The 27,938-nt window shown below is 37.4% G+C and overlaps 1 protein-coding gene across 5 annotated transcripts in view; it reads right to left on the bottom strand.

The window, feature by feature from the left end:
* The window catches only part of ctdspl (CTD small phosphatase like), a 63,895-nt gene that overhangs the window by 18,072 nt on the left and 17,885 nt on the right, over positions 1-27,938 (bottom strand). For 3 of the 5 annotated variants that reach the window (XM_062957361.1, XM_062957363.1, XM_062957364.1), the window contains exons 2-4: positions 5,511-5,665; positions 3,853-3,885; positions 990-1,091 (exon numbers count right to left, since the gene is read on the bottom strand). In XM_062957361.1, the coding sequence (XP_062813431.1) occupies positions 990-1,091; positions 3,853-3,885; positions 5,511-5,665 (290 nt within the window). The remainder of the gene's footprint in view (positions 1-989; positions 1,092-3,852; positions 3,886-5,510; positions 5,666-27,938) is intronic. The other 2 variants (XM_062957362.1, XM_062957365.1) reach the window with 1 other exon arrangement.

Genomic DNA, 27,938 nt, shown 5'->3' on the forward strand with positions numbered 1-27,938 from the left:
CTACACATATATTAATTTGCTTCTGCTTCTAGGATAGGTCATGACTAAATTATATCAGCTAGGCTACTCCAAAAAGATATGAGCAGCAGACATTCTGAAAGGAAAATAAGGAACATTTATTACAAAATGACTACTGGCAACGAACAGGTGAGACTGTGGGAATACCAATTCAAAGTGCAAAAGCAACTGAATAGTCCTCTTTGAAAAGAGCAGTACCAGAGAAATCATTATCAAGAACAGAAGGACTTGTAAGAACTGCCCTGCAATGGTATGAAATTGTTCATGTACAAAAACACGATGAATTCAGCCTGCCTTTCTCACATTGCTTCCTTACATATAGCCATCCTGCAGTTCTCTTCCATGCTGAAAAAATGTAAGAGAAGACTCTTAATTACACAAATGAGGTCCAAAAATGTGAAAGGCTCCTGGGAACTGTTCCAGCATTGGCTGAAGTAAATTCAGCTCTTTTATGGCTAAAAATGGAATACTTAGAGAAGTAGCTTCATATTGGAAACTGATTCCCATATTTTTCTTTCATGTCCAGGTCTCATTTATACACAAACATGCCCACTGCGTAAATTCTCATCAAACAGAATCATAGATAAATATCCAGCAGCTCCATTGAAAAACACAGACTTTTGAGGCAAGATGGAAATCTTTTCCAATGGTCACTCATATCTATAAACCATCATTTGATGTTGTGACAATCTGACCAAGAGGTACAATTGTTACTGGATTCTAAACAGGGACCTTCCTCCTCCAGAACCAGTATATCTAGCATGGGATCCTAATCTTAATTTTTCAAGATATTTCTGGAAGGTAGAACATGTGTGTGAGTGTATTTCCACTCTCTCCAGATGTGCTGGACTGTAACTGTAGTGTGGGATCATGGGAGTTGTATGGGAGTAATCCAGCACATCTGGAAGGCATCAGGTTGATGTATACAAACAAATTCGTAACAGCATCAGCTAACAAGAAAGAATACATACCTTAAAGGAACTGTGCACTAGTGTTTCATCTAAATCAATAACCACACATTTCTTCCCATAATCAGATATTGTCATTTCAGGCAAGAGGTATTTAGCTGGTGGCTAAAACAGAAAACAGAGGAACATCATGAGATATTAGAAGCATAGCCTTGATGAAATTGTGACAGTTGTAATTAGCAGTGCACATATGATACAAATACAAAGACTATCATTTTGGTTGGTACAACTTGAAGCTTGTAGGGTTGATGAAAACCATTGAAGTCCATACTCCCAACTGCTACAACAGACCCCAGAGATAAAAATAAATTGACGACTTCAGCATAAAGTATTGTAAAACAAGAACCCTCAGTGTCTTTCCCACCACAGCCAGCAACTGAGACTGGCCTTGGGCTAATAACAAACTGCACCGAAAGCCAACTTTTCTTACTAACCTAGAGGAATTTCACCATAAATCAATTAAAAACACAAATATCAAGCAAGGTAGATGGAAAAGTGGTTCCCAGATATAAATTTAGTCCACAATAGTGGTTATTATGGCCTATGTCCTCTCTCACATACAGCTAAAACAGCAACTCCTGCTTGGCAAACCCTAAGCTCTCAGCTTTTTTCTCCAAAGTTTTTGGGAAATGCTTAAGAAAGGGGACAATTGCCACTAGAGGGAAGTGACCTACTATATGGACCTTCCTTGCCCTCTGTGAACAAGTGCCTACTATTTTTGCAAGGAGTGCCCAGGTTTTTTTTTTTATCTTAACCCCCCCCCCCCCCCCCCCTCCTTGTAGGGGCAAGTCTTGAGCTGAAAATGAAGCTGCATTAACATTCTGGCACATGATGGTCAGGTGCCATTTCCTCATATAACTGGAAATAACAAGGGAGGGGGGAGGAAAACTATTTTCTCCCTAGTGAGTCAAATTACTGATCACAGGTCATCCTTAATGAACTTCCCCACAAGCTAGTAGAAACTCCGTATATTAGGTGGCAGAATAAGGGACTTTGGTCACTTCTGTATGCTTCTGTGACATTAAACTACCATGAAGTGCCTAACAGCAACTGTCATGTTGTCAAATATCTCATGGGGTTGCAAATACAATTATTCTCCAAGAAGGATTGAAGTACTCCAGGGGAGATGATCCAGAATATCCATGCATCTTTCAGAAGTCATGTTGAAACAAAGAAGGGCAGGAACAATTCTGAATTGTAAAAGGCTGATATGGAGAGTTAACTTATTAACCAAAATGAAGTATACAGTGAATAGTCTTTATTACCTAGCCATTTGTATTCAGCACTCTGAAAACCTGACACCGCATTAGAAGACGAAAAAAGCAGAGACGGCATTATGAGAGCAGCTGGACAAATTAAAGCGTTACAATCATACTACATGATAGAGAGGACCACTTTGCACATTACATTTCAGAGGTGTGAAAGTGACAAGTCCTTGTGCAGACACATTATCATGCTTGTACATTCTTCAAGAAGGTGGGACTAGTGGCATCTCCCTCTCAAGTGAGCAAGGATTTACTGCTGGGTAAAGTGGTTAATGGCCCCAAGAGAAGGGCGTGAGCACTGGAAGGTTAAAGGAGTGAAGGGAAGATCTGTGATTATGGGAATTAAATATGGTGCCAGGTGGGAAGAGCGGATAGCATGCAAAAATTAGGAACTGGAAACAGACTAAAAATAGTCACATAAACACCCAATTCATAGCAAAATCAGATTAAGGAGAGTGTGTACACAAGGTTTATCTATACTGTAAGGCCTTTGTTGCCTGGCCAGACATCTAGTGCCTACAAATGTTCTCTGGAAACAAACGGGCTCCCCCGCTCCACAGCAGAACGTAATAGTCATCAGTCGGATGAATAAGGAAACAGCTGTGCAAAATACTGTATGCTGCAGTCAGTACTATCCGAAAATTATTTAAGTCTCTGCACACACAGTGCTGAAAATGGAGTGCATATTGTTCTATAGCAGACCCTGGATGGAAATATTTCTAGTGAACATCGGCAAACATAAAAGATGTGGAATAATTAGGACACGTCATAAGTTCTTCAATGCACAGCAGGATGCTACAAGCAGCCAGTTTGTGAGGGTAACTTTCATCCATTGGAAAGATTTTATGTAGTCGCTATATATGCTAAACAATCGACTGCAGCCACACTGAGCGAAACCCTGAAGCCCAGCAGGAAATGGGTTAGAGAAGAGGCGGAGAAATGCAGTCTATGGGCTGCATGCAGTTGGACAGATTCATTTCTGAGGATCCTAATGTTTCCAAACTTTTTTATTAAAAAAAATTACTGCCTTCATCCATTTTTGCATGACCTTTGGGCCACAAGGAGTGCAAACTAGCCCCAAATTCAGCAGTTTTTGCTGACAAGAACCCCACGAAATGAACAAAAAGGCTGAAAGGGTGGCTGCAAGTGATAAAATATTGTTCGTAGTGGAGCCATATAAAAGAGTATTCCCTGAACAAATATATTTAAAGAAGATTTTTTGGGGAGGGTGGAACCATGGGTGTAAAGATGATCAAAGCAGGAACTAAGCAATTCTAAAATAGTTTTTGTGCTTGGGACACTGTACAGAGAGCCAACAGTGGGATATACATATATTATGTTTTTGTATCTTGCTGACCAATTATTAGAATACTGTGACAAATGCTTCATGAGTGGCTCAAGACCGAACAATCTTTTTTTTTGGTTCTTGCGCATTATTTGTATTTAAGTAATGCTCAACTCTCATCCTGTACACCTTGTGTTGTAAACATCTCATAGATTAGTAAAAAAGAACAGTTCTATAGCATGCAACACAAAAGCAAATCAATCCAAAATTAGGAACATCCAAAAATTAAAAACATAAAAAGAATAAAAATACATACACTTGGAATGGGAATGACCTGCATCTGGTCACCCTGGGGGGGAAAGGGAAAAGAGTTACTGTAAGAATAAGGTATTTTGAAAGACCAAACACCAAGGAAACTAAATTGTCATATTAGTCCAAACTATTCCAACAGAAAATCAATATAGAATTTAAGAAATTAGCAAAAATGGAAAGATTCTTTATTATGACAACAAAAATTGTAAGTTAGTATAACAGAAGCATTTGTAAGAATCACAATTACTCTTGAGAGTAATTCCTACAAAGCAAGTCCTTGGTATCTGCAACAAGAGTACAGTTGCCATGCCTCAGTACATGACTTACAGCATTTGGCTGACAAGCTAAACAGGACTAGATTACAAGATGGGCCCATTTCATATAATGCACTACCATATTTTGCATAGGCACCTGGGTATTTGTGTGTGTGTGTGTGTGTGTGTGTGTATGTATATCTTTATATCTTTCACAAGTGTTCTTTATAGAATTATGTCTCACAGGAACTAAATGGCTCTTAAAACCCCAGGCTTCAGTGTGTGGACCAGACACAGGAATAATTAAGAGGAAAAGCAGAAGGAAACTATTAGGTGCATTGAAAACAAGTTTGGTTCTGCTTGATTACTACTATTTGGCATGGATCAAAGCTTAAAATGAATGTGTTTGTAATAACACTGCCACCTGTCTTTTTGGGTGATGAGGACAAGACAATGGCATTTCTGTCTTGTAATGTAACTAGCAACGCTGTTACTGTGTAATGAGTAACATTAAGCCACTCCTTCTAGGACTTACATCCAATTTGTATTCCCAAGTATAGCAAACCCACTGAATTGATGTAAAATTTACATCAACACTCAAGTAAGCCAACCATTTCCACTGGCTCCATGGATTTACTCCAAGTGTAAATAGTACAGGCAGTCCCCAAGTTACAAACACAATAGGTTCTGAAGGTTTGTTCTTAAGTTAAATTAGAATGTAAGACAGAACAGGTACATTTTAAAGTGTAACTACAGCCAAATATATATATATATATATGCTTCGTACCGCATAGGTAAGAGTTAAATCCCTGTGGTGTTTGTTTTGCTGTCCCTGTTCAGAAAATTTCACCTCACTTTCTGTCCCTGTGATAATTGGATTTTGAAAAATTTGACTTGTTTGGTGATAAAGCTTCAGTGGAGACACCTTTCCCCCCACGATAACTCTTTCATTTCAGGAGTGAATTTCCCTTCCAATGGGTAGATTTCCCTCACTTCCTGTTGTCTTGTGCACAGACAGCAAAATAAACACCACAGGGGTGCTAACCCTTCCCTAAGCTATCCAAAGTTTGTGTATGTGGGTTTGTGTGTGTGTATACACACATGCACACACACATATATGTGGCTGGAGTTACATTTAAAAATATACCTGTTCTAACTTCCAAACCAATTGAAGCACCCTATCATCACCATCATCATCATTATCACCGTCATCATCATTGTGAACTGTGTGGAAGGCTGTACAGCTTTTGTCCCTGTGACTCTCAAAGTGCACCAGAAGTGGTAAGGCATGACTTCTGGTCACTATTGGGGGTTAATTTTAATTTTTTTATGGGTATTGGTGTTACGACTGCACGTGAATGATGTTTTATGGACACGACTTTAAAAACCTTGCTAAAGAAATGCTGACCTTCTGAAGCCCGCCATTTTCTTCCACCAATGGAGGAAGGACACTGGTGCTGTTGGAAGATGGTGGCTCAACATTGTAGTCACGAAAGCAGCAGAATAAGGTGCTAAAGATGCTTCGACTCCTCTGCTTCTTCAAACTGAGATTACATTGGGATACTGTAAAGAAAAGTGACACTTAGTTAAAATTTGCTCTTTAGTTTAAAAAAAATCCCTGATTCACATATGTTTGTATCACTTTAAAAATAACAACATTACATTGAAGATAAAACATATTACTTCTAAAATCTACAACATGAAAAGAAAGACTTCTTTAAAATGTAGCTTTTCTGTCTGCAAGTCATTAGACTAGTTTGAAGTTAGAACCAGAAGGCTGTTCTATGGCTTTCACTGATCGTTGGGTTCATTTTGGACAGAGAGAGTACACAGGAGGACCTTTTAGATACATATGTATTTGATTGAAACTGTTAAGCTACATCTCTTGGGTTGGGGATTTTTACTTCAACTTTTCATACTGTGCTACAGTGAACCTGGCCACATTCATACTTTACATTTATATGTAAAAATACTAACTGCAAATGAGCCAATAGTTTTTAAAGCTATGTGGAAGTCAGTGTGTTATGTGAATACAAGTATTCCACAGATTACAAAGCCTCTGATAAAAACTTCATTTTTACAATCAACTTAAACCACTAGAAGCTTATACATGAAATATCTTGTCATCCTCTATGCTATAAAATGATGAATTAAAGACACAAACAACATGAAATTGACTAGTATACAGACACTACTGATAATACTGATATGGTCACCAATATTTAAGCACCAAGATTCTCAAAGGAAGTTAAGATAATACATGGATGATGGGATGAGGCATGACCTGACCTCAAACGAACCTCATTAGTTTTTATTCTAACAGAAGAGTATTTTCTACTAACTCAGCCTTTTCAGTTGTGGTTCAAAAGCTATGGTTTTTTTTCTGTTTTGTTTTGCTAAGTTCTTCCCAAATAGGAAGTGAGCAAGATTTCAAATATGTTTGGCTGAAATTATCACGTTTTGGAGGGGAGAAAAAAAGCATTGCTTCAAGTAATGCAAAGTCTGGATACTTTATTAAAACACATATTGAGTCTGTCAGAAGTTAAATAATTTTTGTATAGCTTGTACAATAATTAAATAATGAAAAGCAAAATTTAATGCACAAATGATATAGGCTCGTATCTAAATAGTACTACAGTACAGTCTCACTTATCCAACATAAACGGGCCGGCAGAATGTTGGAGAAGTGAAAATGTAAGATAATAAGAAGGGATTGAGGAAGAGCCTATTAAAAGTCAAATTATGTTATGATTTTACAAATTAAGCACCAAAACATCATGTTTTACCACAAATCCACAGAAAAAGCAGTTCAATATACGGTAACGTTATGTAGTAATTACTGTATTTAAAAATTTAGCACCAGAACATCGCAATGTATTGAAAACATTGACTACAAAAATATTGGCTGCTAACAAATTGACTACAAATAAAGATAGAATTGCATAAAATGAACTTATAGTAACAACATTGTTGGAAGTTAAATCCGTAAAAAGTTCAGCCCATGCTGCCTAGAGAAAGAGCTGTGGATCAGGGTGGGAGGCAGACTGCGTTGGATAATCCAGAATGTTGGATAAGCGAAGGTTGGATAAGCAAGACTCTACTGTACTTACATATTAGTGGCAATTACTGATATTTGAGAATTGATTTCTAAATCTGGGTAGATAGTGTTTTTATTAGTGCTACAATATTTCCAGGTTGTTATTATTATTATTATTATATCCTACTTTATCTCCCGCAAGGGGAATTCAAAGCAGCTTAACATAAATGCATTAGCATACAATTTATAAAATATACCAATATGCAAACATTAAAACAGGATTAAATATAAACAGTACTTTAAAATTCCCATTTAAAAACCATTAAAACATATTCAAAGTTAAAGGTTATGTGTGTGTGCATGTGAATCATTCAAGTTTCTAGCTTCAAACTAACATTTCTAAGTTAATTCAATTAAAAGGAATTCATATGTATAAAGCACATGCCAGTAATTCCCATTGTTGTTTCTTTTAAGTGGGGATGGGACAGCTAGCCAATTGAACTAAAGCCTATAGAAAGCATTCAAAATTTTGTCTTGAGGTCTGAGTTTTCAAACTGAATGTACAAAGTGGATTCTTTTGATTAACTTCAGAACCACTATTTTCTGTTTTGATAACCATCCTTCTGTAATGTACGTATTTTAAGTTCCAAGCTGTTACTTTAACATCGTTGTGGATTACAAGATTTGTCATGGTCAAGTCACCTTGCAATAAGCCATCAAATGAAGAAGCAAATTGCCATATGAAAGGGAATGGGCGGAATAGCACATATTACATCTTCCTTGAATGATGGCTCTGTTAATACTGTCTGGTTAAAAGGCTCACAAGACCACACTATACAAAAATATCTAACCATCGACTAAAAAAGAGGGAGAAAGCTCAATTTCAACATGCAAAAGGCATTCTGGAAAGGTACATTGCAATTCACAATATTTGAACTCTTGGTTCCAAATGAATAACAACAGCAAAACCCCAATTTTCTTTTCCATCCATTTTGTAACTGCCCTACGCCAAATGTGCTCACTCCACTCAGACATTTTCTTGGAGACACTGTCAAGTTGAAAAGCTAATATACTGACATATAAAGCTAGGTACAGTCTCATTTTTTTCCAAAATACATAGCAAAATTATAGAATTATAAACACAGATTATAAGAGTGCAAAACAGGTATCTATCTAAGCAGAGAACAGCTACCCTGCAATAAAGAGCATTTGGGTGTATCCAAAATATTCAGGAAATAATATTTCATAGTGATAAACATACTAAAAGAGAGGCATGCAGCCAAATATGCACCACATGTATGAGCAAGCAACAATAGCCTAGCTTAGGCATTACTCATCACACTTTTTTGACAGGAACAGAGGGGAGAGCCAAGCCCTTTCCACCTCTTTCATCACTTTTCTCATCTGAAAAATGACTTATCTGAAGAATTGTTTCTGTTTACATAGAGATGAGCCACATAAGACACCTAAATTGTTCAGGGTTCCAGCTTGCATAGAGAATTCCCATGCAAACAGCAATGTCTCTGTAGATACACTGCTTTCCACCTAAGGAAAATGACAATGGAGGGAGGTGGACTGAATTATCTAGGTTCATCAAACTGATCAGGGGCAAATTATCTAGGCTCATCAAAAGGCCACATTGCTTTCTCACCATAAATAATGGAAGGTGCAATCTTCAATGAAGGATGTCAAAAAGGCAATGTGTATGGTATCATTGACAAGCTGATATACTGTGTTTGGGCCTAAATACCCTGAAGGCACTAGATCCGTCTTCGTGTTTGTTTCTATTTGGGGTTCACAGATTTTTAATGGCTTTGTTGTCCAGCTTTTATCTGAAGTCTCTATCCACACTACCTTTCCCCCATATTGGAAAAGAGAAGAGCATTCATCTAATCCAGGGTTCCTCAAACTTTTGAAGCCGAGGGCCGGTGCACAATCCTTCAGACTGTTGAGGGGCCAAATTATCATTTGGAAAGAAATACGAACAAATTCCTATGCACACTGCATATGTCTTATTTGTAGTGCAATACCACAATAACAATTAAAGAACAATACAATATTTAAAAATGAAAACAATTTTAACCAACATAAACCTATTAGGATTTCAATGGAAAGTGTGGGCCTGCTCCTGGCCAATGAGATAGTCAAGTTAATTATGATTGTTGTTGTGTGCCTTTAAGTCATTTCAGACTTGGGCAAGCCTAAGTCTAAAATTATTTATTTATTCATTTACTACCTTTATTTACTACATTTATATCCCGCCCTTCTCACCCTGAAGGGGACTCAGAGCAGCTGTATGTACATGCAATATATTATATTATTAGCATAGCACAATATTAGCATTATATACAGTAGAGTCTCACTTATCCAACACTCACTTATCCAACATTCTGGATTATCCAACGCATTTTGTAGTCAATGTTTTCAATATATCGTGATATTTTGGTGCTAAATTTGTAAATACAGTAATTACTACATAGCATTACTGCATATTGAACTACTTTTTCTGTCAAATTTGTTGTATAACATGATGTTTTGGTGCTTAGTTTGTAAAATCATAACCTATTTTGATGTTTAATAGGCTTTTCCTGAATCCCTCCTTATTATCCAACATATTCACTTATCCAACATTCTGCCGGCCCGTTTATGTTGGATAAGTGAGACTCTACTGTATTACTATATTGAACACCATAAAACTGCTCACGAGGAAAAGAATGAGGAAGAACAGCCACCAATGGACGGTGAAGCAACAGCTCCCCCTGTGGCCGGAACCATGAAGCTGGAAAGATGTTAAAAATGCCTCTGTGTCTGTCTAAAACTGAATGTTGTTTGTCTGTTGGCATTGAATGTTTGCCATATATGTGTTCATTGTAATCTGCCCTGAGTCCCCTTCAGGGTGAGAAAGGAGGGCGGGATATATAAATACTGTAAATAAATAAATAAATAAATAAATATACCACTATACTGTAATATTATATGTAATATATAATATATAATTAACTAGCTTTGCCCGGCCACGCGTTGCTGTGGCTTATGCTTTGAGTGTTGCTCTTTATTTACTGTCCTGATTTTAGAGATTATATTGTTCTGTATTATTATTAATCGCTTTGAATGCGATTTCCTGCTTCTTGGCAGAATGGGGTTGGACTGGATGGCCCATGAGGTCTCTTCCAACTCTACTATTCTGTGATTCTGTATCACAGTAATTATTACATATTATATTTATAATCTTATATTATCTGCTTAGAACTGGATTATATGAGGCCCCTTCTTCACAGCTGTATAAAATGCACACTGAAGTGGATTATATGGCAGTGTGGAGTCCAGATAATCCAGTGCAAATTAGATAATCTGTGGAACAGGCCGAGGCCTAAGTCTGCCTGTCCCCTGGGCTGAGTGGGTTGCTAGGAGACCAAGTGGGCAGAGATTAGTCCTCTAACTGGCAGCAATTGGATAAAAACAATTATTGCTCTCCCTCTAATTAGAACTTTATTTTTCTTTTCTTTTCTTGTATCAACCTAGAGGCGTGGATGATGGGTTGTGTTGTCAAATTTCGAGGTTGGGGGGCCTGTAGTTTTGTTGTTTTGTTGGTCGCCGTGATGCCATCACTCTTTTATATATATAGATATTATTATATGGTATTATTATTAGTATTATATTGTATAACATTATAATATTTTTATCAATATTATATGCATATACAATATATTATATTATTAAAACTGATATAAAATATTATATTATAAAACTGAGGGCGGGGGCCAGGTAAATGACCTCGGAGGGCCGCATCTGGCCCCCGGGCCTTAGTTTGGGGACCCCTGATCTAATCTCTGGAGCCATGTTGGCTTCTTGATGCCTTCAAGTTATGTGCATGCCCTAATATCACATCAGTGATACCTGAGGTGTCAGGGGAGGTCTTGTTTTGTCTGTTTTGTGTTAGAGTAGGAAGGTTTTAAAAAGAAAAAAAGGAAGAATTCTTTATTTCAAACATGGGACTTTCCAGCCAACCTAATAACCTTGCTATTAGATTAAAGAAGCATGTGTCCTTTTGGCTATATTGCCTACAAATAAACAAAACAATTCAGACAAAATATTCCTTCCTTCCAGGAAAGGGACTTTCCAGTCAATCTAATAATCTGGCTAGTAGATAACAGGAAGTGTGTGCTCTTCTGCCACCTATGCTGCCTTTCCCAAGCAGCCTTTTGAACTTCCCCATTAACATTTCCATTATGTTACCAGGGCAGCTGTTCACTGGGACCCTGCTATAAATTAACTCCACAATCGCTACTCAGCAACTAACTCTGTAGTTCATTGCTGTGAGGTCAATCCACAGCAAACATACTTCCCAGACAGAACATAAGAGGAATTGATGCTTCATCTTACCCAAGATTACAAGGTGCTAATGGTGCAATTTGCTTGAAGAACCGCCTACTGTTTTTAGAGACCTAGCCACAGAGGCAGATTAGAAACATCCAGGCAGCAATTCTGCTTCTAACTTTTCCTGCTACATTAAAACAGTAGAATCCCCTGCTTACAAAACCTTGTTTTAAAAAAAATCCATCTGTATGTTGTGTTCCAGACTAACATTTTCACCTACACATTCACATCAGAAACAGACTCAAGTAAACGTTGTTAAGAGGTACCGCTGCAGCACTTCACCTACCTAAGAACAAATACCCTTGTGATCAGACCTATGAACCCATATGAACGCTACAATATTATTTTGCCAAGCTCATGTTAAAATCTTATGCCATCTATGCTGCATTTCCCAAGACAATCAACGTGTGTGGTCTCCTGAAGCTCTACCTTGCAATGACTTAACAAAGTCAGAAACATGGGGAGAGGAAATATTTGAAAGGAATCTCCTTGTATATTCTAAAACAATTTTCCACCCACCAAACCTGGTGTTAAAATTGTTATCAAGAAGAGGCATTTCAACACTCTTTTTATAAAGTAGGGCACAATTATACTCGTAGTTGAGCAACCAGAAGAGCCCTGCGGGCTTCTTTCCTGCTGCTGTTACATTCTGATTTTTAAACGCACATTTCATCTCCGATTAGCACATTAATCAATCTACCAATACATCCTATTTATATTTCAGCTTAAAAACAGACATTCACAGACACACACACATGTACACTCCGAACTGAAATTCATTTGTTAGATGTCTAAGAAATATCATCTCAGGCTATAATAGAAAACATTGTTGAACCATACAAATATTCCCCTCTATTTTTGAAAAAGTTGTAATTTCAAAAGAGGTGCAAAATGCATTAGTTTCATCAATATTTCACAGTATTTCCAAAACAAGCTTTAAGAAACATCACCAACCACATTCTGAATCAATTGTTCATACATATCATGCATGGTTTCCATTTTTAAATATACATACAATGGGCTCTTGGTTTCTGCTGGGATGGGTTCCTGGGCCCCTGTGAATGCTGAAATCTACGGATGCTCACACCCCATTATATACAGTACAATTGCATGGTAAAATTCTGTCATTTGTATAAAAAGTCAAATCCATGGTTTGCTTTGAGTTTTTTCTTGTGGGGTAGGGGGATATTTTCAAACTGTGGATGCAGAATCCAAGGATACCGAGGGCTGATTATGCATAGACCGAGCCTGCTGAATCTAGGTAATGATGCAATAAATCCAATAGTTATCTAAAATAATCTGTTCAATGGTAAATCAACCTTTATGCAAATCTTACTAACTCAACTGATTTACTGCAGTTAAGGCTAGCAACTGCTATCCATCAGGTTTAGCTTCTATATTAATGTGTACAATAGAAAAATAAGTCTCACTTTTGAAAAGGCATTAATTGTGAAGGCCATAAAAAGTACAACCCTTTCACATTGCTCAGTATCCACAATTACTACTTCCAAGTCACTTCAGTGCTGAGTAACAATTGGCTTTCATCAAGACTGCTGCTAACCTTCCATTTTAATCAAAACCCAGCAATCAGGCACATATTTCAGCTCACCTACGTACTCATAGTATTTCTCTCAATCCACTTAGAAAATGCTTTTCTTTCCCTGCAACTTCAATTCATTTTCAAGGGCATTAACAATGGCTGAAAAGCTTCATACAACAATACTATCTGTGATCCAGTTCCGTTTCTTTTCAGTTCCCCTTTTCTGTCAAATAGTTAATAAATTATGTAATATATTCCCAAGGCTAAATAAGCATAAGAAGAACTGGCAAGTTCAGCATGTGCATCCTGTTTCCCATTCACTAGAAAAAAATAAAGTTAAATGAAGTACATTGAGACATCATTAGACTATATTCTTAAACAATTTTTTAAACTTAAAATATTTTTCAGTTTGGCAAGGATAGAATGTATTATTTCTGGAACCGTAAGAAAGTTATGTATTGGTGGTAATGGAGTTATGTAAAGGTGGTAATGGAGTGTCTGCCCTATAATTGCTGCTCCATGGTGCAAATGCTCCTTTAGGAGTATGCATATTCAAGTGTGAAGTTCCCAAGAACTTTCTGCAGGTTGAAAGTTCACACTCTCATCTATATAGGATGGCTAATGATTTATATGTAAATAGTAGAGGATGTACTACTGTCTTGGCTGCCATGGTGACAACACTGAGAGGAACCGTCTGATGCTTAAGACTAATCTGATATTACCTGGATGGGCTCCATAGCCTCCACACAGCTCAACTGCGCTTACTATAATGAACACCAAACTTCTGAAGCAAACCCTTTAAGGCAGCAGATAGTCCTTTAATTTTCAAAAGCAATGGGAGAAGACCCATTGCTCAGTAATAATAAGCATGCATTGTACGAAAAAGGTAAACATTCAGTTCCTGGTATCTTTAGTTAGGGATAAAGTTCCTTGCCTTGAAACCCTGGAGAACTACCACAAGACAATACAGATACTAAGGCCACTTCTACGCTGCCATATAAAATCCAGATTATCTGCTTTGAACTGGACTATATGGCAGTGTAGACTTATATAATCCAGTTCAAGACAGATAATGTGGATTATCTGTTTTGATGATCTGGATTATACGGCAGTGTAGACTCATATAATCCAGATCAAACCAGATAATATGAATTTGGATTATATGGCAGTGTAGAAGGACCAGTGCTCTTATATGACCTAATCTGAGCTTTCACTAAACAAAATTGACAATTACATCTAATACATCAACTATTTAATCTGTTGTTTAGACTTCCACATCAGACCAAATAACTGCACGCCATTATGACCACAAAAGGATCCTAAATTTGAAAGCATAGGCGTACATGGCCCTCATGACAGTGGAAAAACCATGAATAAAAAAATCAATTTTTTAAACCTGAGAGAGCATCTGTAGGGATCTCTAGGTCGTCCAGGACAAAACTATGGACTATGGAGGACTCAGAAATTCCTTGATAAATTTCCTCTAGGAATTTTTAGGTCCTCCACCATGATGCTGTGGTCAATTTCTGGCAGAAGTTGATCATAGAGTTACTCTGGAGATTCCTAGGCAGGACAAATCTGGGAATAATCAAATCTGCAAAAGTTCGACCTGCAAATATGGAGGGTAGCCTAAATATATTTCACCATATCCTCTGTTTTGTAATGTAGAAAATATAATACTACATATATCCTTCCAGACACCTCCACAAAGCAAGCAAATTTCCTAGAGGAATGTCAGCTAAATGAAGGTGAGAGAATATCTGCCAGCTTTAGATCTCAAAAAGGCAACACTAATTCTTTCTTTCTCTCCCCTTTTTTCCCAATTTTCTTTCCTTACTTTGGTTAAGCATAGCTGCATTTTTTCCTTCTGCAGAAAAGGATGTTTGGATTTTGTGGCTGCATCTGCTGCTGAACTTTGTGCAGCTTGTCTCTTTTTCCTAGAAGAAAGCTTTGTTTGTTGGCCCCTCTCTCAGGGCGGGAAAGGAATGTAATGCATGCACAGACTCTGCAGTATTTCCTGTTACACTCCTGTTCCAAACCAATGTACTGGGAAAAAATCCAGGCAGCACAACCAAACCCTTGATCTAAAATGAAGGAACGAAGCTCAATATTTCAGAGCATATAAATGTCAAAAAAGTATCGACATGGAAAGGCTCACTGTAAATAAATACAGAAATTATCATTTATGTAAAAATCAACTGTACATTTGTTTGAGCACACAGTGCTGTTAATATCCAAGCAGCAAAGCAAGATGTGTTTCTTAACAAGGTTTTACAAAGGCAGTTGAGGTGTAAGTAGTACTACTCTTCCAAAATACCCTGCTTTTACTCAGTCCTCCTCTGGATGTTTTTATAAGCCTGGAAGGGCATGGATCTAATAATAATAAAGGCTTTCACCTCTCCAAGGATCCTGTCCAAACTACAAATCCATGATCCCATAGCACTGAGCCATGGCAGTCAAAATGGTGTCAAACTGAAAGGAATCCAACAAGACGACGCAAGAGGAGATAAAATTACCATCCACTGGCCCTGTATTAACCACAGCATTCAGATCAGAGTGATTGTGAGTGATTTTATCTGAAAAGTGCAATGCAAATTCTTCACAGAAGGCTTCTGGCTAGTCCACATGTTGGTCAGAGCGTAAAAGGCTATCCCTTCCTACTAACCCAACCAGGCAAAAGAATGCCATAGAGTGCAGCTGATCAGCAAAATGATACCAGACATTATTTACTGATGACTTCTACCACAGCTCTCTCTTTAGAAAGCATTTAACATTCAAAGCACAGTACTTCAAAATGCCACAAGCATCAGTTTGCAGAAACCAGTGAGACAGGTCAGTTTGCTTTATTTACATATGGGAAGATGTACCTAAATTAATACCAGCAAGGTAACCTATGGCTAAACCAGTATTTCTACTGTAGTTGTGTGCCTTCAAGTCATTTCTAACCTATAGTGACCCTAAAGGTGCATCGACAGTGTAGAAACAGTGCAGTTTGATGCCATTGTAACTGCCATGGCCCAATGCTATTGCATCATGGGAGTTGTAATTTTACAATTATCTGCCAAAGAATGCTGGTTATCAAAATACAAATCTCATGATTCTACAGCACTGAGCCACGTCAGTTAATGTGGTGTCAAACAGAAATAATTCTACAGTATAGATAAATTCTTAGTAATCTGATAACAAAGTCAAACATACTCTCCAATCCACAAAACTAGAACTCAAATTAGAGTATTTCAAATTTAATAACAAAATCATGGTGGCATTCAATGTACACCTACAAGGTTTTGTGCAGATGTGTATTATGGACAGATACTCTTTGGTATTTGGTATCTTTGGCAATTCTGCACATAGAATTTCATTTCTTTTCAGTAAGTATGGAGAAATCCTTTCCACTAAAACAAGTGACTCCCAGGGCCCTTCCACACAGCTGAATAAAATCCCACATTTTCTGCTTTGAACTGGGATATATGGCAGTGTGGACTGAGATAACCCAGTTCAAAGCAGATATTATGGGAGTTTCTGCCTTGATATTCTGGGTTATATGGCTGTGTGGAAGGGCCCTCAGTCTTTGAACTCCAACTCCAAAATGCTCAGGTGGCCAAGAAACATGGATTCTATGGACTGGAGGATCAAAGTTCATCAACTACAAACAAAGCTTTCAAAATCAAATATCTAAAAATGATAAAGAGCCCTAAACTTGTTGATTATACAATGCCAAGAGCCCTAAACTTGTTGATTATATATGTTACTTTTGGGTTAGCCACATTTTTGATACTAAAGGAATCCTTTCAACTCTCTTGACACAAACTCTATGCCATACTTTGTGTTTGCAAAAGCTTCTAAAGCAGCATATTGGACCTTGCTGTCTCTCCTACAATTTTTATTCTTCCTTCAGTGGCACATTGCAGGGGAGTTCATTAGACAAGCTGTCATTCAGGGAAGTTTGCCCACCATCTCTGATCTGCTATTTCGGAGCTCTTGACAATCTTCCAAGACGCCTGTGGTCTTGGGAACATAACTGAGGGGAAAACAACACTGCAACATGCGGACAAGAATATTCCCTTTCAGGCAAGGAAAGAATTATGAAATATCCAAGCCATGATATCAGACATATTTTTGAATATATTGCGGATGTTAAGGCCAACAGAAGAGATTTACTTGGTTTCTATCGACTGCAGGAAGAACTCAAACGCCTACAGTTACAATCCAGTCAGTGAAACTGTAGAATAATTGCACAAGACTCCTGACTGCCATAAGAAACCACTTTCAGAAACATCAATTTCACACCACCACAATCCCCATATGCATTTGAATGCCCTCCATCCTGTTGATTGAAATGGAATGCAAAAAATGTAGCCATGGAGTCTATTTTTGTAGTGCCAACTTTGAAATTTGACTGGTGCTTGAGAATTTCACATTTATACAGTTCCATTTAAAAAAAAAAAGAACAGGGACGAGAATTGTGCCTTCAGATCTTTTTGAACAGCTATTCCCAGAAACCCAAACCGGCTAATAGGGAGGAGTGCTGGGAGTTGCAATGCAATCATTTTTGAAAGGCTGCACAATTATCATCCCTACTTTACAAGACTGAAATAATTCCTTAACAACCATGTACAGAATAAGCTTAATATAGGTTGGATTCTATTCTGACAAGGAAAATAGCTTTGCCTAATTTCTAAAATCGTTTATCTATACTCCAAGAAGCAGACATGTTTCTAAACTATAATAACAGCCTCAGGAAAGCAATCTTTCTGCTTTCATTTTCCAGAACCAAGATAATTAAGAAGTGGGAAGGGAAATTCGATGAAGGATTTCAGTAGTAATGTTCATTATTAGTCTAAAGAAACAGAAGACACGTCTTGCCTAAATTAGCTTATCATCTAAGAAAGACAACAAACAAAAGCAAAATAACTACACACTACAGAAAAATTTAAAAAATAAAATTAAAAAGTCTTAGGAATTCACTCAAAATGGTTGCTTTACGTAAAGTAATAATGAGGTTGTAACAATAAACAAAGGAAACAAAGATCGCCCCCTTTATTGGGGGGGGGGTTGAAGGAGGAAAACAAATTCCCCCATTTTTGCTGATTATTCCCCTCCCCATTTCCCATTTCATAAATGAGGTTTGTTTCCACGACAGCGACATGGGTGGTGGAAATGACAGGAAAACGTGGAAATGGTTTTACTCCTTCAAACCCTACTCCCCCGTAAAATGGACTATCCTTTTATGTTTAGTGCTCCCTTTTGGTCTCCACCCAGACAATGAAACAGTACCCAGAAAATTAACAGGACAGATACAAAATACAAATGTTTTATTAATTAAAACTGAGTATTTTTCTTGAGCAGTAGATACCAGTTGACTATGTACTGTAAAGGTTTTCCCCTGACATTAAATCTAGTCATGTCCGATTCTTGGGATTAGTGCTCATCTCCATTTCTAAGCAGAAGAGCCAGCGTTGTCCATAGACGCCTCTAAGGTCATGTGGCCGGCATGACTGCATGGAGCACTGTTACCTTCCTGCCAGAGTGGTACGTATTGATCTACTCACATTTGCATGTTTTCAAACTGCTAGATTGGCAGAAGCTAGGGCTAACAGTGGGAGCTCACCCTGCTCTCCGAATTTGAACCGCTAAACATTTAGTCAGCAGGTTCAGCAGCTCAGCAGTTTAATCTGCTACGCCACTGAGGGCTCCCTGACTATGTATGGTATCAGTAAAATAGACACTTAATAGTTCCATTGCATGTTTTAATGTGTGTGTGAATATTTTGAATATTTTTAACTTTACAATAAAATGTGCCCCAAAACAGTTTCTTTCAAGAGTATTAATGATTCAAGTAGAGATACCTAACATTATTGTCAGACAGAATAATGAAAGTATGATTACAGCAAAATATATTTTTAAATAAATGTAGAGTCTAAACAGCAACTAAACCAAAGTGACCTTTTACATTTAGGCTACTGTAACCCAGTCTCAAATTGTACCACCTACATCTGCCTAAGTTTTGGCAAATTATTTTAAAACGACATTTTGGAAGCCATGTGTTTTATAGATAACCCTGTTCACTGCCTGTAATCCTTGGGGCAGCTTGCTCCTAACTGAGCCCAAACAAACTCTTTCTGAGATCTTTACAAAGACAACTAATGGTTCAATAATGGAGAAAATTATAAGAATGAGGCTTATTTACTTCCAGAGTATCTGAAAAGAAATAATTATGCCATCCATGCTTATATAATTAACTGCTTTTCACAGATCAATGAGAAGTAACACCAATGGCCAACAGCATAAATGCAAAGCAGAAAAATGGCATTTCTGCAGACATAAAAACACCAACAATAAGCTTTTGATTAATTTACACCATGATCTAAAACCTGATTTTCTTGGTGCCTCCTCTTGGTATATAGGAGGAAACTGAAGATTTATCTCCAACTGTAGCTCAATACAGATCTTGGTGGGGGTAGTAAGTGATGGTCACACACCTCACCCATTAATTTAGAGTCCCAAAGAAATAGAAGTCAACTTATTTTCTAAGGAAAGCTTGCAAGACCAATAAATGAAAGGCCACCAAAATACAAGATGCACTCATCTTCATGTAACAGCACTTCAAGCCAAGGAGTGATGACAATCTTATCTTGCTCTTCCTTGCAACCTCTATGATGTGGGTGTTATTAATCCCCTTCTACTGATAAGAAATAGAGTGTGAGACATAATGTTCTGCCCACAGCAAAACATTAAGGCTTTACCTTAGCTGTGATTTGAATCCTATTACTTGTCATGATTGAGATAAACCAGGGCTTTTCAATCTGGTCAATATTTGTACAGCCAACTAAATGAGATTAAATCAAAATATACCCAAGAGCACCTCTATACAATAAAGGTAGAGCAACATCCTGCCCCCCAAAAAAGCTGGGACTGAAATAAGTTCAATGAAGTTATTCAGTGTATTACCACCTTAATAGGTAATGAAATCAGATTCAAACAAAATATCACACAAAGTCCTATGACCAAGGGGGAGGTGGTGTTACCTCATAACACCTAATAAAGACAAAAAGATACAAGATCATAGAAAAAATATTTTAAAACCCCTCACTAAATGCAGCAAATGTAAAATAAGAAACACATAATGCTCTATTAGGTATTCTCATAGTGGTACACCAAAAAGGACTTGAATTACATTCATACATACCACCATCATGACCCTTATTATGGTCATTTTACACCCTGAAGTAGCAAGCTTTCACTTTCCTGGTTGAGATGTCTCAATTTTTGCTGCTGATAAGAGATTGTGGATTAGATCTAATGGAGTGTTCCTTCTTCCACTATGGACTTTCATACATATTTCAGACCTTTTCCCTGGGCTTCCAGAGTCTGTGTTGTAAATCGTGAGAGCCATATATATAGGGATTCCCTTGAATGCGTGTTTCTGTCAGGTTGGATACTGTTCACACATAACAAAATCTCACTGCCTATAGAAAGTCAGAGAACCAGAAGAAAGGAATGTCCTTGATTGTCCTATGAGAAAGGATTTGTTTTTAAAGAAACCTCAACTCACTGTTCACTATTGAAGCAGTAAACATTTGACATCAGATTCTGGATCTTAAACATTTTAGCTAACTGCCTGAAAAACATAGCAAATAGTCTCCAAGAAAATGTCTGCTGCTGCTGCTAACAACAAGAAGCAACATTTTCAAAGGCTCTCTGCATGCACTCTCTGCATGCACTCTCGCTCTCTGCATGCACTCATTTTTAGAGTTGAGTGCATACATTTTCAAAATGTGATGTGAAGCAGCCTGTAAACAGATTTTGTATCCATTAGACGACAGAATGAAATATCAATTGCTTGATCACTATATGGCACATAGTGTTGGAATTATGTACGCTTCACTCTCAACAATGGCAAAACTACACTATATGCAATTTTGCTGAAGTGGCTATCAGGCAGCAGATATAAGAAATGAATGGCAGCCATGCTAAATCAGACCAAAGCTCCATTACATACAGCTATGTGCCGGACTGTGGTCAAGACAGCCCCTGTGATGTTCTCCTGCAGAGCAAACTGAGATAGGCATAAAACATTGCTCCTTTACAGCATCTGGAAACTGGAGAGATGTGCCTGTCGACACAGAGATTTGGTGTAAGCATTAGGTTTTCTGGATCTTGCTTACATATTGTGATATGTACAAATCCTATCACAATATACACCTATCATTATTTAAACATGCCACAGTGTAGATCAGTAGAATTGGAAACCAAACAGCAATCTGCTTTTGATTTAAATAGAGGGTTTTTTTTAAAAAAAAAAAAACCTTGCTGTTTTATTTTAGGCTTTGAGTTGGTCTTACTCATGATTTTACTTTGTGCTTCACATACATAGCTGGCCCTCCACATTTTCAGGATTCACGTTTGAAGATTAGATTAATACATTCTCTCTAGAAATTTTTCTGTTGACTTTATAGTCAGCTTCAGCCAGAGTGGCACTGGAGGACTTAGGCCCCTTCTACACTGCCATATAATCCAGATTATCAATGCAGATAATCCACATTAGCTAGTTTTTCAGGCAGTGGACAGCAAAGTGGACTCCACAAACATGAAAACAAAACATCCTGGCATTTTCAGAGGAAACTGGTGTGAAGTCAAGGAAAATCAAATGTAAGATAAAGACTGCTTGTAGCTGCTAAGCAGATTTTTGCTAGGATGTTTTTTCCAGTCTCTGACCACCTCTAAACCAGTTTTCCTTGTTCTCTAAGCAAGCAGAGATGCTGAAACACAGTGCAAGCATTGCCTACAATCAGAGTAAGCAATCTGTCTTCTCAAATGGATCGGGTGGCTAGTACAAATTCTAGGATTGGCACAGATAAGGCATTGTTGGTGCCAAAGACAAAGCATGAGAAACACAAAGACAACCACAGAATGACAGAATACTATAGATGCAAGAGATAAACCTCTGAATGTCCCTAAAAGACATCAGGCTCCTTCTGACTGTTTCCTTAACAGCAGCAGCTTTTGGAACATCTTGGGAAATTATATCAATCACTTTATCAGTATCACCTGGAAAACACACCAACAAAAGTGGCTAAGTCTCTATGATTTATAAGAGCTTGTTAATGGAGTAGCAAATAATTCCGCTTTTTAGATCTCACATTGTCTGCACACAAATCTATGCTTACAGAGATATGAAAGGCTGGGATTCTTTCATCTTCTGGTATTTGTTGCTGACAAAAAATGGGGAGGAGAGAAAACACAGAAGTGTAAAAGACCTTGTGTAACATTAGATGTAGCTGCCAAACAAGAGTTGGTGACCTGGATCTGAATTGCAAAGCAGTGGAAAATCTACCTAAGGGGAACTGAGACCTTTGCACATCACAAGTTCCAGGTAAAAAGAATCACTTGAGAAATTATTATGAGCAAAGTATTTTGAAAAGAAAACGCACATACAAACTTTAGTGGAGATGGCCTTCTAACGAGCCAACTTAAAAGGAAACATAAATTACTTGATTTATGCTTGAAAACAAATCCAGCAATTTAAAAAAGCATATAATGTGATTCCAACTCAAATTAAGGGCTAAATCTCATGCCGCTCATCCAAAATAAATTTAGCTTGCTAAGTAGCATTATTTGTTTTATGTACTTCATATGATGAGAACCTTGATGTATAAAACAGATGCTTTCAGTAGTGATTTGTGAAACCTCTATCCTCATTTCCTTCTTTTTAAAAGTAAAAAGAGAGTACTTCTATAAAATTAGCTGCCAAACATGTTTATTAACTGAGCTCAGGCAAACGGCTGCTTCACAGACAGAAAATGCCCCAAATGTCAGCCTCCTCCCAAGGCAGGAAGTCCACCCAGCAGTTGCTGACCATTGCCAGAATAAACTGAAGCTTCTATGTTTGTCCAATTGCCCTTTTTCCTTTTGGCTGCCTTTGCTGTTCATACATGTTTAGTTTTCCTTGCACAGGAAGCTGGGGCCTCAAATTTAATCCTGCATACTGAAGCCTTCCTTGGTTAGAGCTACCAACATTAAAAAAAAATTAACGAGGGGAGAGGAGGTTAGATTCAGAACATGTTGACTGTCGTTAGGAATCCACCAAAGAAAATCAGTGTAACAAACTCTCATTGTTGATTTCAATGAGATCTCAGGGCAAAGAAAGGTTTGGAATCAGCCCATTATCTACAGACATCTACAAAATTAATCACTGTTTCCAAGAGGGTTATTGCACACAACTTAAACTTTATGTGCTCCAGAAAAAGGCAGTAACTGACAAGTTGAGGCAACATTTTCATATATGCGCATTAAAGACTTGAGGCATGTTAACTGTAAAATGAATGAATTATAGGCACAAAGTTACTCCCATGAAGCCGCTTTGAATCTCTTTGTGGATAGAAGAAGCGAGGTATAAATAACATAATATAATAATAAAAATGAAGATGCGCTGTTTGACTTTGTTTAGATCCCATTTTGGCACTAGCTATCCACCATCCTGTGACAACCTCATTCTTTTTCCAGTGCAGTATGCTAGCTTTAGTGTTACATGTCATGTAGAAACCTGTAATTTCAGACTTTAACCATTTTTGCAAATGTCCCAGCTGCTTTATTTCTGTAACATGTAATTTCCCTGATGTTTCTATGGGGGGTAGAAACTATCTGAAATGTAAATTTCAGCATTTTCACGTTTAATTTATATAAGGCTCATTTTTTTGTTAAACAAGTATGCTTCCTCATACTGTAGTAGAATCACAACCAAACATGGTCCAGAGATCCAGTTCAATTACTTTCATCAATTTGGTTCCTTCCCAGAAGCTTTGAACAAATCTTATGCAATATTTTTATTAAAATCCTCAGGTTGTCCACAGCATAACTCAACAGCTATAAATGGATTTTAAAAAACCAAACCAAAACAGAGACATAGTTTCCCGAAACTAAGAAACTCTAAGGCATGTCTGATATGATGAATCTTGTGACACCAAGTGCAATTAGCTTTATATTAAAGCACCAATCCAAAATGACAAATAGGTGGTCATGATAAGCCAGTCCGAAAATAAATATGTCAACAAGCATTTCCAACTTTCTGCAATTCTAACAAAGCAGGTCTTTTCCAAAACCCAGATTTTAATAGTCTTAAAATACTTTAATAAGAGAAACTGGAACAGCAAAACCTAGACCTGCTTTATTATAATGGAGAGAAAATGAGAGAATTATTATTATTATTAATAATAATAATAATATATTTTTATTTATATCCCGCTTTTCTCCATCACGGGACCCAAAGCAGCTTACGACATATTCAAATCATGTAAACAACCATCCAAATACATCAATAAGTATAAAACATCATAAAATAAGCAGTTTAAAACAATAATATACATTCACATTCCTGTGACATCATGTCAGATCATATTATACTGTTCCAGTCCATAAACATTATGATGTTTATTACCACTCCAACTTAGTTTCCTTTACTAAAGGCCTGTCTAAACAGGAAAGTTTTTTAATTGGTTCTTGAAAGAGGGAGGGAACTGTTTTAATTTCTTTAGGGAGGGTGTTCCACAGGGTAGAGACGGCCACCGAAAATGCCCTCTCCCTCGTCCATGTCAGTCGCATTTGCGACGGTGATGGCAGTGAGAGAAGAGAGACTTTTCAAGAAAACCAGTGATCTGGAATACTCTTTAGTGATTAATACTTCTTTATATAAAAGAGAACATAGCAGCTACTGAATAGTCTTGAAAGGATCCAGGTTCCCACCCAATTTGTAACAGGAACTGACTAACTGTCTTCATCCTACTCCATCGAGCAATGGCTTTCTGTTTATAAAATCCAATTTTTAGATGCTGACCTACAAAGCATACTGAAGTCATAGAGAACAGAAAATACTGAACCTCCTCAATTGACTCATTAAGTCTCTGTCTGGAATGGCAAGAGTCATTTTACTTTGACAGACAGACAAACCTGTAAAGCTCTGAGGTGTAGAGAGAACCAAGACCTGGTGGAGACTACAGGAATCTGGTTGGAAGAAAATATGCATAGCAAAATGTCCATTGCTATAGCGAAGAAAACCAGAAAAATCAAATCTAGACTGAATATATTCAGGAAAATAATAAACCAATAATTTGAAGAATAGAAGCAGTAAGACTATTAGCAGAAAAGGACTGTTTCAAAGTGGGGACAGATTCAGGAAACAGGGTGAGACAGTGAAGTAGTTCTTAACAGAGTGTACTTTGGAAAAACAAAACTGATACTACATTTACTATGTTTTAATTGTAAACAAGCACAGAGGGGTTCTGCTCTGGATCAGATTTGCCATGATTTGCCCCCTTTTATCTTAGCTTTAGCTTAGTTTAGTCTGTTATTTTTAAGATGCCATTTGGGAGGAATATGGTGTTCTGAATCCTCTGCAGAATCTCAAAAAATTACAACTAAAAGTACAGGTTCTCTGCAGACTACAGATTTAACACAGCATCTAATGCAACCCTCTGGGACATGGGTCAAGAAACTATTGCTTTGCATAATACTGGTGGGATGGATTCCCCGATTAACTCTTGGAATTTTCTAGGTCCTCTAGCATGATTGTATGGTAACATCTGCTGGAAATAATTTATTTCAGTAGGGTCTACTAGCATCCAAAATTTCCTGTTTCTACAGTAAGTAGAAAAATGTATCTCCTCCTGGTATGAGGGTGGGTTTATATTTATAATGACAAAGATGTGAAAACAAAAAGGGCTATCAGGGACAATCCCAAATAGATATTCTTCAGTGAGGGGCAATCATAATAATGAAGTCAATATGACTAAGAGAAGATTGTTCAACTAAGCCTAGGAGAATCCTAGTGCACTCCCAGAGTCCGTTTGACAATGTGTTAATATTTCCCAGGAGATGATGATTCAAAGTGCTTGAAGATTTTTACTAGATTAGAATCCACTGGCAGCTATGAGGATTGCATCCTCATTGCTACTCCTCAATCTCTTCTATGTTGATGCATATTGAAATTATTCTGAATAGGAAGCATTTATACTCTACTCCCATGTGCGTTAACTATTCCTATGCACCACTGAACTGGAATATTGCCATCTCTCTCTGCCCTTTAAGAACTTAATATTTTCAATCTACAGAAGAAGAAAAAACAGGAGAAATTCGCTTGGTAAACTGATGTTCCTCATTGGAATGAAGGTGGTGGGAATTAAGGGATAGTCAGATATTTGTAGATGCTGCTCTCCTTATTTTTTATTTAACTGTATTTAAGCAGAAGATGATACATCCACAGAAGTTCCTGGCATTTCAGCATATTTATGTAACCATAATGAATGTGAGATTATTTCTAGTTTATACTGCCAACATTCTTTTTACTATTTCCCAACACCTTTTAACTTTTACTCACACTGAGACATTAAAACTGAATTACTCCTATCAACTACCTTGGTGCTGGTTTGAAAAATGACTATGACTAGCATAACAAGCCAATTTAGGATTACAGGATTGGATGGGACTTCAAAGGAAATCTACTGCAACCCCCTACTATTTATTTATTTATTTATTATGAATATGAAGAAATACGTAGCTAAAACACTCATGAAAGCAAGTCCACTCTCCTAAAGGTAGTCAATTCAACTGTAACAGCTCTTTATCGTTAAGATCTTTTCCCTAATGTTTAGATGAGTTCTCTTTTCTAATCATCTGAGTTTGTGTCCTACATGTTCCATTTTCTATACTAATGCTACTCAAACTAGTGGTCTCCGAGTCAGTGACACTCATTAACCATAAAGTGCTAGTATGTGGAGAAAAAAAGCAATGGTAAACAAGGCACACAATGATGGTCCTGGTCATTGGCAGGTTAGGGAAAAATACCTATCCCTACATAAGGTAATCTTAAAAAAACAACTGTTCTGCCTCTTAGGTAAAGGTTTCCCCTGACGTTAAGTCCAGTCATGTCTGACTCTGGGGGTTGGTGCTCATCTCCATTTCTAAGCTGAAGAGCCGGCGTTGTCTGTAGACACCTGGTCATGTGGCCGGCATGACTACATGGAGCGCAGTCTGTTCTGCCTCTTAGATATTTCAATATAGCTTTTATATTACCTCTCAGTTCTCTGTGCTAAACCTAATGCCCTAAAAGTCTGCAAGTCAACCACAGAATGCTGGGCTTGCAGACCTTTCATCATCTTGGTTGCCTTCTTCTTGTCACATTCCATTTGCCAATATCCTTCAGCCCATAATCATACTTCAGATGGATCTAACCAGGTCAGAATGGAATGGTCCTATTACTTCCCTCAATTTGAATGTCCTACTCTTGAAGTCTAGAATTGCTTTGGCTTTATATTCTTGAGACTAAGATTCAATCAGTTTGATGGTAAATAACAAATCAAACTGTTGACCCACGTATAGTTTGTAGTCTATTAAATCTTCTACATTTTTTCTTCATGTACTATTGTCAAAGTGTTGACTATTGTTTATTTACACAACATATTTTTCCTGCCTGAATGTGGCACCTTACATTAATTCATGTTGAAATTAATTTTCAAAAATTATCCAGCTCTCCAAATTGTCATTTTAAATAGTTGTTATCTCCTCTTAACACCCCTTAATTGAGAATTATATGCACCTTTGACAAGCATTCCTAGAATTCCATCATCCTTGGTGTTTATAAAGATGTTGACAAATACCTGGACGGAACTCAGAGGTGTCTCCAAATAACTTCTATTTAGGATGACTAGAGAGTAAACATTCAGCCATCAGTAGCACTATTTAGCCCATATTTTAGCAGTTTATGTGTAATAATATCATAGAGGTCACTATTCAGCATGGATAGCTTCCAACTACAGATCTTACAGAGTTTATAATGCATCATGAGTTGTTGTTGTTGTTATTATATTTATACCCTGCTTTAGCTCTCC

Source organism: Anolis carolinensis, chromosome 6 (genome assembly GCF_035594765.1).
Source record: "Anolis carolinensis isolate JA03-04 chromosome 6, rAnoCar3.1.pri, whole genome shotgun sequence".
In the NCBI taxonomy this organism is placed as follows: Eukaryota; Metazoa; Chordata; class Lepidosauria; order Squamata; family Dactyloidae; genus Anolis; species Anolis carolinensis.